Source organism: Triticum aestivum, chromosome 5A, assembly GCF_018294505.1.
Source record: "Triticum aestivum cultivar Chinese Spring chromosome 5A, IWGSC CS RefSeq v2.1, whole genome shotgun sequence".
Classification (NCBI taxonomy): Eukaryota; Viridiplantae; Streptophyta; class Magnoliopsida; order Poales; family Poaceae; genus Triticum; species Triticum aestivum.
In genome coordinates this window covers 611,617,162-611,635,038 of record NC_057806.1, presented here as the reverse complement: position 1 = coordinate 611,635,038, position 17,877 = coordinate 611,617,162, and the positions used below count along the sequence as shown (strand labels likewise).

Below are 17,877 nucleotides of genomic sequence, written 5' to 3'. Positions count from 1 at the left end.
TTTCAATTATAATATCTTGCATTCCACTTTTCTTCTTCAAATTGATTAGATGTTTAAAATTACCTCAATAAGACTTTACGATTGATCAACCGCAAAAATAAAAAACTTTACGGTTGATAATGTAATGTGAGGATCGTCCTCGAGAAGGACTATGTCCTATTGCATGTTTTCAATACTCTCCCGTTGATACTATGGATGATGAGACTCGTGTTCTTCGATTCAAAAAACAGGAATTCTGTCACGGTGGCACGAACGGCGACGAGGATGTGTGCGGCCATGGCGGGCAGAGCAGATCACGCGGTGGGAACGTGGCCGGCCGAAAGTTCGTCTGCCGACCGGCGCCTAGCGTGCACATTGGCTCGACGTGCCCTTTCCAGTTCACACCCGTATCCATATAAGCTTTACTCGATGACAATGTATGATAAATACAGAATCGATGAGTGTATATGTGCGGACCCAATAGGATTTGGAATACAATATGGTTGTGTAGTCGGTGTAAAATATGGTCAAATGGCGAGACGTGCCGGTGGACAGTACGCAAAATTTATCTACTACGGCTCACCGTCCCCGGCCGGACACACACGGCTAGCATCTTGGCGCTGACGATGTCGTAGGTATAGAGTTCGCGGTAATTATTGCGTGCGTTGCAGTGGATACTTGGCTAGCATGCCCGGCCGTGCGTCGAGACGGCGATGATCGGCGATGGGCGCGTTCGTATGCCGCTGGCTCTTGCTTACATCCTCGGCAGGGGGCGCCCGAGGCGGTCGCCCTCGGTGAAGATGTGGTTGCGGGTGATGTCGCTGAGCTTGGTGCACCCGCCGAGCGCCATGGTGAGCTCGAACTCCTCCCGCATCATGCGCAGCACGTTCCGCACGCCGGCCTCGCCCTCCGCCGCCAGCGCGAACACCACCGGCCGCCCGATCTGCAAACAAGAATTTACAGGGTGAGAATTCAGTGCTAAACATACGTACGCGGTATGTACAGTGACTGGTGAAGGGTCGATCGGTGGCTTACGAAGACACCGGAGGCGCCGAGGGCGAGCGCCTTGAAGACGTCGGTGCCGCGGCGGACGCCTCCGTCGAGGTACACCGGGATGCGTCCCTGGGCGGCCGTGACGACCTCCTCGAGGGCGCTGATGGTGGCCGGCACGTAGTCGAGCTGGCGGGCGCCGTGGTTGGACACGATGATGCCCGCCGCGCCGGAGTGGACGGCCAGCCGAGCTGCGCGCGCGCGGGTGTCCACGGAAATCGACGATGTCAGCCTATCTTTGCATCCGTGGCTCTCAATTCAAAGCTAAGAAGAAGAGATGGCGAGATGGGTTACCGTCTTCCGCGGTGATGACTCCCTTGACGAGGATGGGCATGGTGGTGATGCTCTGCAGCCACTTGACGTCCTTCCAGCTCAGGGTGCGGTCGATTTGGCCGGCGACGTACGACGCCAGCCCGGAGTCATTGGCCTGCAACCGATCGAGATGGTAAGCAAAATTTGCAACGTCGATTTTGGTAAGCCGAGGAACGGAGGGAGGAATGAAGGAAGGCGGGTGAACTGACCTGGTCCATGGTGCCGAGGTTGAGGCCCTCGAAGTTCTTGAGCGTGAGGCCCGGCGGCAGCACGAACCTGTTCTTGATGTCGGCCTCGCGGCGGCCGAGGCGCGGGGTGTCCACGGTGAGCGCGATGGCCTTGAACCCGGCCTTCTCCGCCCTCCTCACCAGCTGCTCCACCACCTTCCTGTCCTTGTACACCTGCAAATCAAGCACCCATCGTCGTCCATGGCGCATCGCAGCCAACCAAGATGATTAGCTTCAGATACCCATGCCATGCATCGATCTGTCTGACACCAACAGAGATGGATGTGGTGCTTACGTAGAGCTGGAAGAAGCGAATCCCCGGCCCAGTCGAGGCCACCTCCTCCACGCTCGATGTAGCCCACGATGACAGCGTCTGGTAACAAAAATAGAGAGCAAAGTGTTTTCAAGCTCAGGATCACACACACACACACACGCACACGACATGAATTGGTTGGATTAACAGGAGCATACCATCACAGTTCCTGCTGCTGACGCTGCCCGTGCTGTTGCGTACTCTCCTGAATTAATCAACACACAAGGGGTCTCAGTTAGCTCGAGAAACACAAGACATACTCTGGTTTCGCAGGTGTGTTGCACAGAGTCAACTCTGGTTTGACGATTGTTCACTACGTATCTACGGTAGTTAACTCTGTCTCAGTGTATCAGTATGGTTCACTGTAGTATTAGTGTATGAAGCTGATGTTTCATGTTGAATGTGGTAATACTATTATTTGGGCTAGATGCATAGTTCCAATCTAAGGAAACCGGCTAATCGCAAAGTAAACACGAGGAAAGAGTGCTCGAGTTGAGTAACCAAGTACCTTCTGGGTGAGCCATCTTCTGAAAGGCGGTGGGGGAAATCATGATGGGCATGGATATCTTTATTCCCAGCACAGATGTGGTCATGTCGATGGTCGACACGTCGATCAGTATGCGAGGGCGAAACCTGGTCACACATGAATTAGTTCCGTTAGATTGAGGGGCCATTGATAAAAAGAAACGCCAAACATCTTACCAACTAATGTTACGAGCAGTGCTTGCAAACATGATTTGATTCTTGCTAATCAATATACTACCCCTTTCGTGCAAAATATAAAATGTAGCGAGGTAGGTTGATGTGTTCAACATCGCCGATCTACTGGCATAGGAGCTTGGTACACGCGTAGGCGAGAGATTACATGGTCGAGGGCGAGACCGTGACATGGAAGGAGGGGATGGGAGGCATGGCGGAGCCAGGGCCTCCATGTCACTGTAGCTACGATGATCGTTGCGGTCAACAAAGGGATTGGCCCTCATGCCTTGGGCCCATGCTAGGGGCCTGGTTCCTATCTCCGCCCCTGATGGGAGGCGGCGGCGGAGAGGTGAAACACATAGCCGCTTATCGCATGGGAGAGAGCGGAACGGAGGGATTTGGGTTCAAGTTGGCACCCGGTGGTAGAGGTAAATTTTCTGCTCTAAAATTGACGAGTCAAGGCAACAGACAATGAGAGATTCTTGGTAGATTGAGCACATCCTAATATCATTTTAAGGAAATGACATACTATGACTTGACACTTCACAAACTTTAGAAACATCTGTTTAACTGCACCTAATCTTCATAGTCTTGAACTTCAGACTTCTCAAGTTATCTGCTAAATCCGTATAATCAAAAGACACTCTACCAAGTTTGATAGATATTTAACGATACATATATAAATACATTATGATACATCAAGGGACATACGATAAATTGGTGGAATAATGTGAAATTATTGGTTTCCTCTTTGCTTAATGCCGAAACACATTGTAAAAAATTAATACACCAAAATATATTTTAAACACTATAAACTAAATAATACAAACAAATTTTGTAACAAAATATAGTTTTAGTGTCGTACAAGAAATGTATATCTAATGGTGGATGTTGAAACTGTATTTGCACATCGATATAAATGATCTTTTTTTTATTGTTCATGATACTTGTTATACTAAAAAATGTTTTTATATATAATTTATCAAATAATGTCTTAACAAAACAACATATATTAATGGCTATGTGAGTTATGTCAGGGTAAAATAGTTCAATATAAATATATAGATAATGATATTATCTTTAACCTATCCTATAGCACGTAAAATATTTTGCCCGTCACTGCCAACGGTGCATATTAGCGTAGTGTAATTATTTTTCTTTAAGTACTACCACCTGATTATGTTTTTTATCCAATAAATTGATAATGATAACCCATCATGTCGTGTTACATAAGAAAACAACCATTCCTTCCGAAAAAGGAATCATGACGATAATATTCAAAAATGGTTGTTGTCACTGTATTACTCAAAGAAGAAGGTAGTGAAGCCGGAACTAAATGAATAGGCAAGAGTGGACGTTGGAATTGTGATAATAATTGAGATCAACCTGAATCATTCACGATGTGGAGTTAGGCAGAGTCACGAGCGAGGTTCTGGAACATTGAATCAGACATCAAAGGATTTGGGATAGACATCATTGTGGAATAGTTTTGAGGTTTAGATTTGGAATGCACGTTAAATTACTGGAAATTACTATTTTTACTTTTGGTTGGTTTTGATAAAACATGGTCATCCCACCTACTTTTTGACTCAACGAAGCGACTCATGATGGCTAAAGATGTCTTCTCATATCACCCACAAAGTAAATTTCTTTGAAGAATAGTCCCCAACCTCTTTCTTCCTTCCTTCGCCTATTTCTTGTATAGGTACTCAACAAAGAGGTCACAAAACATCACTGGAAGGTGTCCTCAAGGACCATCATAGAAGAGGAGGAAGTGTGGCAACATAAAGATCGTTGGAGAAGAGGAAAAGGGCAACACTAGAGGTAGAAGAGGATGGAAGAGGAGAGTGTGCCATTGTGCGGCGATGTTTGGATGGGAGGGAGACAAGTTGGGGTTAGGATGAAGGTGTTCTATGTATTAAATGCTAGAGGTGACCATGATAGTTCAATGTAGATTTAATAACTAGAAAAGTTTGTGTGAATGTGTTTCGCACAATTTTGGCAACTTTTGTTGAAAAGCTCCATCGAAATTATGCTATATATTAACTATAACTTTTGCTAGGTTGTGGACGGAATAGCAACAAGTGTAACTATGAAATTGTCAAGTTGTATAGTATACCTATACCTATTCCAAGAAGGTATTATTGCGCACATAAGAGGACAATTCAACCATTAATGTTGTTTACATTTTTCATCGCAAACGAAAGTGCTTTCAATCGATGAAACTGTTGTTTCAAATTCCAATTTCATCGGAAAAGGAAATGATGCTTCTACTTTAGTTAATACAGAAGGATACCCGCTTGGAGGGTAGTACTAACACTATAACTGTTGCTCGCATAATATACAGACTCGGATAATAAAATGGACTCCCCCACAAAAAAGGATAATATAATGGACTCAAACACAACACTGAGTATAAATGTTTCTTTCTCTCCACATATTTTTGAACTATTTTTACAATAATTTGTGAAAGCATTGAATGGTTTGTACAGTTTAATAAATCTATATAGCTCCTAAAAAGTGTCCGATAAAACATACCAGAGCAATTTATAATTCCAAGGCCAGTATAATATTCCCTTCGTTCCGAATTAGTTATCTTAAATTTATCTAGATAAGGATATATATCTACACACGATTTAGTGTTAGGTACATCCGTATCTAGATAAATTTACAACAACTAATTTGGAATGGAGGTAATACTTATGATCAGGTTAAATCCGATGACCACTATTTTCATCATCAGTGCCCTAAACGTTTAAGATAATCTTGTTTGGAACTCAAAAGCCCAGAGCTCGCTCGACCCACACATGCATGTGTAGTATACTCCCTTCATTCCTAAATATAAGTCTTTGTAGAGACTTCACTATAGACCATATACGGATATATATAGATGCATTTTAGAGTGCATATTCACTTATTTTGCTTCGTATATAGTCCATAATGAAAGCTCTACAAAGACTTATATTTAGGAACGAAGGGAATACAGGCGTTAAACCAGGTTAAATAGACAAACTAAAATTATTTGGCTTACAGGATCCTGGAGAATGCCTCCCTGTTCTCCTTGAGGGTCCACTCGTCCTCCGCCCCGGACGCGTAGTAGTCGTAGGCCATCTTGGGAAGCTTCCGCTTCGCGATGGCCTGGTACTCCGATACATTGGTGACCGTCTCCGCCATGATTGCCTGGCTAGCAGCGACGAACCCCTCACCACTCTGCAACCAAGAATAGAACAGGGCGAGCGTGTTAGACGGTAGAGCTAGATCTTCCTCCAAAACGGCCGTCGTTTACATGCAAAAAACTTGGGAAGATGAAAGTATGGACGCCCTTTCTTTTAAAGCAACAAGCCGAGCTACTCCAAAAAAATAGTATGATGGCAGGTTCCATGGCTGGAGAAACAAAAAGGGACACCTTTCTTGCAGAGTGCATGCAGATGCCCATTTTGTTTCTGCATAAAAGATATAAATACTGCTCTTTCAGCAGAAAAGCAAAACCAACGAACAATTTCCTAGGAGAAAACAGCGAAACAAACCGACGCGCGATTCATTTTGGCAGAAATGATAAAGGAACGTGGTGAAGCTAGCAATGGAACTTTGGAACATCGGTAAACGCAAAGTCAAGAAGAAACAAACACGAAATCCTCACTGCTCCTACAGAGGATCGAACCAACAAAGAGACGGAAGACAAAGGAAAAGCTACAAAGGCACTCCCCAATCCTCGTACTCTTTCAACAGAAACACAGGCAGACCGAGCTCGAGAAGAAACTGCGACGCATGAAGCGGGTGAAGGAAGAACATGGATGGAATGGAATGGATTGCGCTTTACCTTAGAGGAGGACGCAGGCGGGAGAAGGGAACACGAACGGGAGGGAGTGCTGGGGAGTGCAAGTGATATATAGTAGCCAGGGGATAGCAGATAGGGGGAGGCTTCAGCTGCGCATGGAGACAAAGATGCAGGGAGACGTGGAGATAGTTGAGGGGGAAAGGCAGGGGTGGAGGTTACGGATGAGCTATTGGAGGTTGGGATGAAGGGTGGCTCCTCCTACACTGCTTCCTCATCCACTTGACATCATCATGAGCACCCAAGCCAACGGAGAAACACAATAAAAGAGGCTCATTTTCTTTATTTTTTGTGTTTCCGTTGCAGCAGATTATCTCCTCCCTGACCTTCTCTCGGAAAATTGTAAGAAATTAAAGGCCGTGGCAACCAATTGTCTTGATCACCGGTGAGTCCAGGTGATCTTGTCGGGTGATTGCTGGACAGCAGAAGAGATATTAGGCGCCCGTACTCGGCAGCCAATCTACGGTTTTTGAAAATTTTATGGTACTGTATCTTTTTTTTTAAGAATTATGGTACTGTATCTTGATATATGGTGCGTTTGGTTTGGTTGCTCTAGTGGGACTGTTTGGCGATAATGGGGTACATACAGGGACCAGTGACCATGTTCACTTAAGGACTCGGTGAACGAACCTGATACACCCACAAGACCTGCGTCAGCCATCGCAAGAGGTTGCCATGCAAATCTGCTCCGTCTTGGTCGGAGACACAGGACATCACATGGCCTTTACAAGTCTCGTGTCATACAGTTTTCAAAAGGCAAAAGTTCAGAGCTATGGTACAAATCATGCTCTGCATAAACGACAGTCAGGCAACAAGGAGGATAAGAAACAACGCGCTTCAACTTCAGACCAGTTTCGCGCACCACGCAGCTAGTAACACTTACGAGTAGCAGCACTACCCTCTGCAAGAGCCCAAGAACTTTTATCTGTCCCAGCAACTGTTCCAAAGGGAAGGGATATTGCTGATTAATCATGATCACTCCGCCTGTTGGCGAAAACAACTGTGAGAGCAGATAATAATTCCAAGCCGTTATCACGAGGAGCGCCAGTATACTCCTGTACTAAAATAAAAATATATCTTTTTATCATTAAAAAGGATATGACGGAAAACAGTAATATTGTGGACCACTTCTCCGGACAAGGCATTTTGGGTAATATTTACTCTATTATCAGGAAAGCCATACTTTACAAGCTCACATTTCTCACAGCAGCAAACTCCTCGTAACAGCACTACACAGATACCAGGGAAGAAAAGATATCACGGTAAATACAACGAGCAATAGGGATTACTTGGTTTTCTCGCTCTGGTTCAAATGGCAGATGCATCAGAACAGAAATCAGCAGATTTCCTTTCTCCCCATAGCCATAAGCAAACTCATCGTCCTCGTCTAACAAAACCTGTCACTGTAACTGCACACATATATAGCAGCTCACATTCCCTTAGCATCGCCGTTCCAGACATTCTCCCATGAGTTCTTGTTAGCTTTTGGTGCCTCAACGAACTGCTGGCCTGGCCCATCCGATGATGGAGCTTGTGCACCCTGAATTCTGCCCTTATTTGGTTTGGTTTTGATCCCCAGCAATCGAAATGTGAATCTCGCAAGCTCACCATAAAGCATTCCAGACTTATCACATAGCTGTGGCAATAATATCATTGGATCAGAATTCAGAAGAACTTAAGAAGCATGCTTGAATAGAGTCCAAATGGAAAGGCACTCGTCAAAGGATACCTGCAAAAGAGCTGTGATGAACATGTGGAATGCCTGAGTATTCTGGCTGATAAGGAAAGCAACTCGTCCAGAGAAATTCACAATCCCATGCATCTGCAATCAGCGAGAACCAGAGTAAATAGATTGTTGTCCCCATTTAAAGCATATAAAATGATTAATTATTATGTTTTGAATGCACAAGATGCAAGGAACAAATTGTGCGTTGGACAATAGCCGCGCCATAGATTTAGATCATAGATTTCTAGCCAAACCTGAAACCGGTTCCGCCAACTAATTTTTATACATAAAGAAGGCATGAACTTCATCAGGATAATCATAACATGGCAGCACAAACAGGCTAAACAAGCAAACTTAGATCCACAAAAGTTTAAGCACAGCAATCACCATATGAAGGACACAATTGTGCAAAGCTGAATCATGCTCAACTGTATGGATTATAAATTGCACAAATCAATATCTAATTCAATTTTCAGTTGGTAGAAATGGCATTACCACTTGTAGGAAGGACACCCAGAAACCTGGGGGTGGTGCTGGAGGACCAAATGAATTAGGACCCTGATTGTAAGGAGCCATGCCCATACCACCGTATGGGTTTCCCATCCCGTTATTATACATTGACCCACCATACATTCCAGAGCCCCCGTACGAACTGCCGTAACCACCTCCATACCCTGAATACATGTTATTATTTCCATATAGCCCGCCGTTACTATAAGCCCCACCAAATCCACCATATGAATTATAGGTACTGGCACCATAACCTGCATTTTGATTGAAAAGTTATCATTTCAAGCCACAAAGAGCATGTAATTGCTGGAACGCTGCACAAATTATTGATTACCCCCATAAGTATTTCCGTATCCTTGCTGCTGCCAGGGACGCGGGGGCACAGGCCCTGCAACTGGATTGTTCACGTTGAAAGCAGCATTGCTCTGTGCAGCAGAAACAACTTCCCCAGGTTTTGCTGTCCCAGAGGCCTCAACAACGTCACTTGTGCTGCCTCCAGATGGGGGTTTGAAAGGCGCTGGACCAGATGAAGTGCCAACACGTTCCCATGGCTTTGGTGGTGGGTTATTACCTGCAAATCACATTCATGACTGAATGAAGGGATTGTTCTAACTATGAAGAGACATGATTTTATCTGCACACTGTAGCAATCTGAGCTGGTACATTCGTGACTGAATGAAATGAAGAAATTGCTTCTAACTATGAGGAACCATGCTTTTACTTCCACCCTGGACACTGGACAGCAATCTTAGCTGGATGTTTACGGGCAGAGCGCTATACTAGAAGGCGGAGATTGCAGCCAGTCATGAAAACGTTTAGGAACTAGTATCAGTTAACCTGCAAGAAATGTGCAGGAAAGAAACCATCTAAAGTTCTAAACACCTGTACAATTTTTTTGGAATAAGCAGAGGAGCTAATTAAGCTAAACACATGTATGAAGGTTTGACATATAATACCTCACATGAGAAATACTCAGAGCCATCTCAACTTCAACCCCAAACTATACCAATTATCGGTTATCGTTCCTGAATTCGCAGTACTTCCCGAAAGACGTTCCTGAACATGGCCACCCACCTACTACCCTACCTAATCGATCGGATGCTTCCCACGCCCCAACCCGATCCATCGCGAACTAAGCGACGGCCCAAGACCAACCGCGCGCACCAAAATCGCACCCAACACGATCGATCCAACCATCATCAGAAAAGTAATCCGGGGAGGGGAGGGGAGGGGAGGGGAGGGGAGGGTGGGGGGCGCAAGCGCGCGGGGCGAGGAGGCGACGAACCTGCCATGGCGTGCGGCGCGGTGCGGTGCCGCTAGTTCTGCGGCCCTTGGCGCCGGCTGAATCGCGCGATCCCGCAGCCGGTTGTCGGCCGCGCCGAGGACTCTCTCGCTCGTTCCGCCGTCGCCGGAGGAAACGAAGCCTGTCTAGGGTGACGGGTGGAATACCCGTTCTGGTTCCAGTCCTGGGCCGGCTTTTTACGCGTACGCGTTGGGGACACGCACGGTCAGGTGCGGCGGCGTTCAGACTTGACCGTTTGACTTGCTCGTGGGCCTCCGTTGGGACGTTTTACATGCGAGGCCTTTTCTCCTCGGGCGGAATCATTCAGGTCATTTTGATGGGCTCCTCCAACGCCGACCCACAAACGGACACGGTATTTGAAAAGAACAGACATGATATTGCCCGGAATCGGTCCGCAACTATTGGCTAATGGCCTTTCGCCATTGTGACTTCAAAATTTAGTGCTTTCCGCCACTGTGAGCACTTGAAAAAGAAAAATAGACTACAGCACTTGAGGAAAAAAAAAGTGAAACAATAGTGCTTCCGCCAAATGCTAGCAACCTTCCGCCAAAGAGCAAAAAAAATAAAAAATCAGCAATGGCTTTCCACCATCCGGACAGAAAAAGGATATATAGTGGCTTTGGAAGCACAGATTTGTGTGATTTTTTTGCACGAGAAGTAAATATTTGCTTATCATGGAAGCACATATTTGCTTGCGCGAGAAACATAGTTGTGCCTCTCAGAAAAGGAGAAGACATGTATTTTTTGTTTACACGAGAAGCAAAAATTTGCTTCCGTGAGAACCACGACTGTGCCTCTCAAAAATAGTAAAAAAATGTGTTTTTTCTTGCACAATAATGACATATTTGCTTTTGATGGAGACACAGATTTACTCCCGCGAGAAGCACATCTATGCCTCTTGAGAAAAAATGTGCTTTTTTGCTTTCACGAGAAGCACATATTTGTTTGCTTCTCGTGGAGATACAAATTTGTTTTCGCGAGAAGCACGACTGTGCCTCTCGGGAAGGGAAAAACTGAGGAGGGGGGAGGGGTAGTGCTTCCGGCTTTGGGTTTTTTCTTTTCTTTTTTGTGAAAAAAGTTAGTCGGAATCTATTAACGTGGGATCTAGATTCAAAGATCTTGATGCGAGAAATCCAACAGTGAAAATGGTTTAGGATCTTGACGCACGGTCCAAGAGATAACTCGTTTTGAATAAACGAATCTACAACAAAAGGGAAAACTTTCAGGTGGGAGTAACCTTTACAAGGGTTAACCCTTATTAGTCATCGTGGTACAAGCTAGAGGCTAATGCATGTTTTTGTCAGGTTGTTCTTCGTCTGGTGGATGTCTTTTTTTCTCTAGCAAGTTATTATGGTTGGTTATTTCATTTATGTTATTTATCTTTCAGTGAGTAGGGCGTTTTGGTGCCCAGGCTCATCTGCACCCGGTTAGAAAAAAATCATAAAAAATTCAAAACAAATTCAAAAAATTTCAAATAAAATTTGTGTGGTAGACAATTTGATGCGTGAGGCCCGCTTCAAATTTCAAGTCATTTGGACATATGAGCAGTTCTCAGCAAAAAAGACAAATCGGGCCAAAACAGTACATGAACAGTAAACATTTTTACAGACCCCTAATTTGCCTTTTTTGCTGAGAGCTACTCATATGTCCAAATAACTTGAAATTTAGAGCGGGCCTCGCGCATCAAATTTTCTACCACACAAATTTTATTTGGAATTTTTCGAATTTTTCTAGTATTTGCTTTTATTTTTTTTCATCGACGCGGGTGCAGATGAGCTCGGACGCAGAAATGGATTTTCGTCTTTCAGTGTTGTATTTCCATTCGTATTGTGGATGGGGGATGGGGGTGGGGGATGGGGTACAAAGTACAGGATGATTTATCTCTACAGACCAAAACCCTCGGCTTATATAGGCACCGAGTGATACCTAGCATTACACATGATCGGTTGCATTTAGAGATAAACATGCCAAATATTTGAATATGCTTTGATATATATGCCAAGTATCCAGGACACCGTTAACACCCCCCGTTCCCCCGCAAGCGCTCTTGGGCCGGCCCCTATGGGAGAAGGGACACCCATGTTTTTGTCATCTCATTTTTCTTTTTCTTTTTGATTATTTTCCTTACTTAAAAGAATCAAGATTTCAGAAAAATTCTCAAGTTTGAGCCAGTCTTGCGACTCGTGTGTGATGGCACGCAAGACACACTAGGAGTGTGTGTAAAAAGATAGATGGTCCTATTGCTTGCATGCAGATCCAACGTTTCATGGGGTAGTAAGATGATCATGTCCCTTGCATGTAGATCCAACGAACCACAAGGTCTTGGAGCACTGTATCATGAGATGGACGGTAGCACATTATATTTTTCCTAAGGGCCGATTTAAGGAACATTTTTATTTTTTGAAACACAGTATAGACGCAAGCGTTTATATATATACGTATATACTCATCTTTATAAACACGCACATTCTATTTTTATGGACACTTTTGAGAGACGGAGTCGGCATATCATCTTGAGAGTTACGAAGTCACCATAGACGTCTCATCATCAACGGAAACGTCTCCTTCCACTGAAAGTACATCGCTGAAAATACTGAAATAAATTTAGAAATAATACGAGTACCAAGATTTAAACCATAGTGGACTGGGATACCACTGTTTCTCTAAATATCCAACCACAAATTGATTCACGAGTTACGAAACACTGTTGGAGATGCCAGTATATAACGAAGGCCCTTTTTGATACTCTAACTCAGTTAGAGGTTAGAGTTAGATTCTAATCTTGAACTAACCCTAGACTAACTCTAACCAAAGAGCTGTTTGGATGGTAAGATTAAATTGACAATAAATATTCTTTCTCAATCATTTGACTACTTTAGACCATGTTTGAATGGAGGGATAACTTTTTTACTATTTTTTCTAGTGGGCCTAGAAGAACTAACCCAAATAAGTTCCTCTAGTGCGGGCTAGTTTTTTAAGGTGGGTTAGATTCAACTAACCCAAACTACCTCATCATGTTTGGATATTTTTAGGTTATTTAAGCCCCAACTAACTAAAACTAACTTTAACTTAGGATCCAAACAGAGCCAAAGAATCGACAAAACTTCACAGCACGGGATGCCGAAAGACGGCAGCGGAGCAGCGGATTTATTCGTACCGACAAACTTCACATGCTGCTAATCCTGCGTGTCCAAATCCGTCTATTCAGTCTATCCTCTGCATCGCGTCCTTTATTCAGACCAACTTTCTTTTAGGGAGTTTTTCATGCCAACTTCTTTTAGAACGGAGACAAAACCTTTTGTTCACTGTAGTACTACCAGCCAGCCGCATAGTTCACTCTGAGAACTGAGACCACACACTTTTTTTTATACTATCAATTTTTTTTAAATGATATCAAATTTAGATGTATTAATTTTGGGTCCTGATAACGCTCACATGTGTGGGCGTTAAGGTGTTTGGCCACACGTTTTGTGTGGTATTTAAAGAACCAGTTCACACGTCTGCGTGTGGGCAAAACAAGTAATGTTCACACGCCCGGTCTTTTCCCTCGCGGTCCCTCCCACACGTCTACGTGTGGGTAAAATAAATAACGCTCACATGCCCGTACTCATGGTTCCACACGCTCCACGTGACAGTCACCACGCGTCCCCTCAGTTGCCATGGTCCGAACCCTCTTTCATGTTCGTTTAGCTGCAGTTGTCATGTTGCTGAACTACAGTTGCCATGTTCGACAACTACAGTTGCCATGGTTGCTCAACTGCAGTTGCCATCTCAGGGCAAGTGCCAGATGCCATTTTTGGACAACTGCAGCTATTTCCATGTATGGTCTTGTCTACTACAGTTGCCATGATTTGAAAATTTTAGGAGTTGACACCTACTAACACGGTAGTTGCCATATAACACTAAAAAAAGGCATGGCAAAAGAATATGTTCGGGTAAAGAGAGAGTTGACATCTGCTTACAAGCACGTTAGGGCAGTTGCCATGTACCCTGCAAAACACATGTCAACTCGAGTAAGGAGAGAGTTGTCATATGCTTACAAGCACACTAGGGCAGTTGCCATGTACCGTACAAAACACATGGCAACTAACAGCTTTGGGTGCGGGAGAGAAGACGAACGTGTGGACGAACTGATAAACGCCCACATACCAACCCCTCTGCGTGCGTGAAAATTTACGTGTGGGCGAACTGCTAAACGCCCACACCAGCCCATCCTGCTGGTGAAACGGACGTGGCGGCGACCGGATGAATGCACACACACCAACCCAATTCTACGTGGCATAAAAAATCTAACGAAACATGCCGAGATTTATGCAAACATAAACGGATGTTGATCCATGCGTGTAGGCGAGATGCAAACGCCCACACGTATGGGCGTTAGTATTTTCGTTATTTTTTCTATAAAAATCATGAGTGTTCACCAGACATGTGCCTACAACTCATAAAAATCATTTCAAATCAAATTTCATAATACACATGGAGGAAATAAAAAAGAGAAATCCATATGTGAATAGTGTCACTTTTGCCTTTTATCTTCTTTGACACTATCATCATGGATCATGGATTATTTCTTAATGTGTATTTTGAGTTTAGAATTGTTTTCTCTAAGTGTGTGGGCGCATCTCTTGTGAACACATCGTTTGTAAACATTCATGAATATATTATTTCAATTTTCAAAACATTCAAATTTGAAAACTTGCTTTCTTAATTGATAGAATGCGCATGTAAGAGCCGATATCACTAGGCCTGATTCCAAGCCTAAAACGAGCATACTGGGACAATGAAAGCTCATGAGGACCTCGATGGAGGCAGGGACAAATTACCTCGATGGAGTCAGGGATGTGTGAATGAGTGGAGGCCGGTGGCGAGCTAGGCCCTCAGTACAACCTTGGCGCAGACAAGGACAACCGGCATTGCTTCAGAGGAGAAAAGGAGTCTGAGGCCGCTCACTTCCAAGGGGTGAAAAACCCTTGACTTTAAGTTAAGTCGAGACGAGGAAAAAAGCGAGAGAGAATGGAGTATAAAAATCAAACGGCGAGGTCAAAATCAAATTGACTAAAACTTATGAAGGCAGCCGGGAGGCACTTTGTGGCATGAGGGGCAGGGAGGCGTCAACGCTTTCTCTGCACCTACCTTTTTCTTTTCTTTTTGCTTTTTGTATCTGGATCTTTTAAACCAAAAGTTTAAATTAAATTTCACTTGCATCTTCATGTTTTTTGTGGGATGGCTTTGAAATGACACCCATTTGGAATGTGTTTTAATGAGTTATTAAAACTTCATCAAGTTTCAGCTACACGACTATAGTGTACCAATTTGAATTGGAGCTGGCCATCAATCCTAACCATTTATGTCCTAAATCCAATGGCTAAAACCAGTGTGATCCGAGTGAATAGTGCATGGTTGCTACATCCACCATGTTCTAGACCGATCGTGCAATCCTTCTCAGAAGACATGGCCCATACCGATTCCTCTCGGGCCATGTTGCAGCTTATGTCAAAGAAGTGTTGCGCCCAAAAAAGATGGTTTTGGAAGAGAAACATAAAGTAAAATTAGATTCAAAAACTTTTTGCGGGATTCTTAGTTAACAAATTGTGGGGACTGCGTATATTAATTCCAAATTTTTTTATAATACAATTTATTTCTGCGCCATACATCAATAAAAAAATTGCCTTGAATATATTAGCAATCTATGACGCCCCCCCTGCGTCGTCTCCTCCGACGACTCGGGGGCAACCCCTGCCGCACGTGCCCCTGGGATGGTGGCGGCGGGGCTCTCGCGTGGTGGCTCGTGTGGGCGACTGGCGTCGGATCCGGGGTTGTTGCCTCCCATCGCGGTGGCCCGTGTGTCTGCTGACTCGTGTGGCCGCGTCTTGCGGTGAAGGCAGGTCTGTCGTGGGCGTTGGGGGCGGATCTGGGTCGCCCTATGCGAGGTGACGACGACGGGGTGATACGTCCATTTTGCATCATGCTTTTATATCGATTTTTATTGCATTATGGACTGTTATTACACATTATGTCACAATACTTATGCCTATTCTCTCTTATTTTACAAGGTTTACATAAAGAGGGAGAATGCCGGCAACTGAGATTCTGGGCTGGAAAAGGAGCAAATATTAGAGACCTATTCTGCACAGCTCCAAAAGTCCTGAAACTTCACGGAAGTTATTTCCAGAATATATAAAAAATACTGAGCGCAAGAAGTACCAAAGGGGGGCCACTCACCAGCCACGAGGGTGGGGGCGCGCCCTACTCCCCTAGGCGCGCCTCCCTGCCTCGTGGGCCCCCTGGTGGCCCTCCGATGCCCATCTTCTGCTATATGGAGTCTTTCGTTGAGGAAAAAATCAAAAGCAAGCTTTCGGGACGAGACTCCGCCGCCACGAGGCGAAACCTTGGCGGAACCTTGGCGGAACCAATCTAGGGCTCTGGCAGAGCTGTTCTGCCGAGGACACTTCCCTCTGGAAGGGGGAGATCATCGTCATCGTCATCACCAACGCTCCTCTCATCGGGAGGGGGGCAATCTCCATCAACATCTTCACCAGCACCGTCTTCTCTCAAACCCTACTTCATCTCTTCTATCCAATTCTTGTTTCTAAGTCTGGGATTGGTACCCGTAGGTTGCTAGTAGTGTTGATTACTTCTCGTAGTTGATGCTAGTTGGTTTATTTGGTGGAAGATCATATGTTCAGATCCTATATGCATATTAATACTCCTCTGATTATGAACATGAATATGCTTTGTGAGTTGTTAAGTTTGTTCCTGAGGACATGGGAGAAGTCTTGCTATTAGTAGTCATGTGAATTTGGTATTCGTTCGATATTTTGATGAGATGTATGTTGTCTTTCCTCTAGTGGTGTTATGTGAACGTCGACTACATGACACTTCACCATTATTTGGGCCTAGAGGGAGGCATTGGGAAGTAATAAGTAGATGATGGGTTGCTAGAGTGACAGAAGTTTAAACCCTAGTTTATGTGTTGCTTCGTAAGGGGCTGATTTGGATCCATATGTTTCATGCTATGGTTAGGTTTACCTTAATACTTCTGTTGTAGTTGCAGATGCTTGCAATGGGGGTTAATCATAAGTGGGATGCTTGTTCAAGTAAGGACAGTACCCAAGCACCGGTCCACCCACATATCAAATTATCAAAGTACCGAACGCAAATCATATGAACGTGATAAAAACTAGCTTGGCGATAATTCCCATGTGTCCTCGGGAGCGCTTTCTTATATATAAGAGTTTGTCCAGGTTTGTCCTTTGCTACAAAAAGGATTGGGCCACCTTGCTGCACTTTATTTACTTTTGTTACTTGTTTCTCGTTACAAATTACCTTATCACAAAACTATCTATTACTATAATTTCAGTGCTTGCAGAGAATACCTTGCTAAAAACCGCTTATCATTTCATTCTGCTCCTTGTTGGTTCGATACTCTTACTTATCGAAAGGACTACGATAGATCCCCTATACTTGTGGGGCATCAAGACTCTTTTCTGGCGCCGTTGCCGGGGAGTGAAGCGTCTTTGGTAGGTGGAATTTGGTAAGGAAAAATTTATATAGTATGCTGAAATTTACTGTCACTTGTTACTATGGAAAGTAATCCTATGAGGGGCTTGTCCGGGGTATCTTCACCCCGACCAGTAGAGCAAAGAGTTGCTCCTCAACCTACTGAAAATGAAAATGTCTACTTTGAAATTCCTTCGGGTATGATAGAAAAACTGCTAGCTAATCCTTTTGCAGGAGATGGAGCATTACATCCTGATGAGCACCTAATATATGTGGATGAAGTTTGTGGATTATTTAAGCTTGCAGGTACGCCCGATAATGTTATCAAGAAGAAGGTCTTCCCTTTATCTTTGAAGGGATATGCATTGACATGGTATAGGCTATGTGATGATATGGGATCATGGAACTACAAACGATTGAAAT

The 17,877-nt window shown here is 44.3% G+C and overlaps 2 protein-coding genes across 2 annotated transcripts; both read right to left on the bottom strand.

Moving 5' to 3' along the window:
• Positions 1-370: 370 nt before the first annotated feature.
• On the bottom strand, positions 371-6,670 carry LOC123105314 (peroxisomal (S)-2-hydroxy-acid oxidase GLO1). The gene is made up of 9 exons (XM_044527359.1): positions 6,401-6,670; positions 5,612-5,790; positions 2,390-2,514; positions 2,040-2,086; positions 1,864-1,941; positions 1,551-1,742; positions 1,324-1,456; positions 1,015-1,220; positions 371-922 (listed from the first exon to the last, which is right to left on the bottom strand). Exons 2-9 carry the CDS (start codon positions 5,752-5,754, stop codon positions 734-736), a joined length of 1,113 nt encoding a protein of 370 aa, XP_044383294.1. The 5' UTR covers positions 5,755-5,790; positions 6,401-6,670; the 3' UTR covers positions 371-733.
• An 806-nt stretch (positions 6,671-7,476) lies between these two features.
• LOC123105315 (peroxisomal membrane protein 13) lies at positions 7,477-10,120 on the bottom strand. The gene is made up of 5 exons (XM_044527360.1): positions 9,937-10,120; positions 8,986-9,222; positions 8,637-8,905; positions 8,145-8,237; positions 7,477-8,051 (listed from the first exon to the last, which is right to left on the bottom strand). Exons 1-5 carry the CDS (start codon positions 9,941-9,943, stop codon positions 7,845-7,847), a joined length of 813 nt encoding a protein of 270 aa, XP_044383295.1. The 5' UTR covers positions 9,944-10,120; the 3' UTR covers positions 7,477-7,844.
• Between the last annotated feature and the right edge of the window lie 7,757 nt (positions 10,121-17,877).

Coding starts and splice junctions, on each gene's coding strand:
- LOC123105315 (XM_044527360.1), bottom strand. Junction 8,238..8,636: donor GGGTGTCCTTCCTACAAGTG/GTAATGCCATTT, acceptor CGCTGATTGCAG/ATGCATGGGATTGTGAATTT. Junction 8,052..8,144: donor TCATCACAGCTCTTTTGCAG/GTATCCTTTGAC, acceptor TTATTGCCACAG/CTATGTGATAAGTCTGGAAT.
- LOC123105314 (XM_044527359.1), bottom strand. CDS start 5,754: ATGGCGGAGACGGTCACCAATGTATCGGAGTACCAGGCCATCGCGAAG. Junction 2,515..5,611: donor GAGGCATTCTCCAGGATCCT/GTAAGCCAAATA, acceptor ATGTGTGACCAG/GTTTCGCCCTCGCATACTGA. Junction 923..1,014: donor TCGGCGCCTCCGGTGTCTTC/GTAAGCCACCGA, acceptor TCTTGTTTGCAG/ATCGGGCGGCCGGTGGTGTT.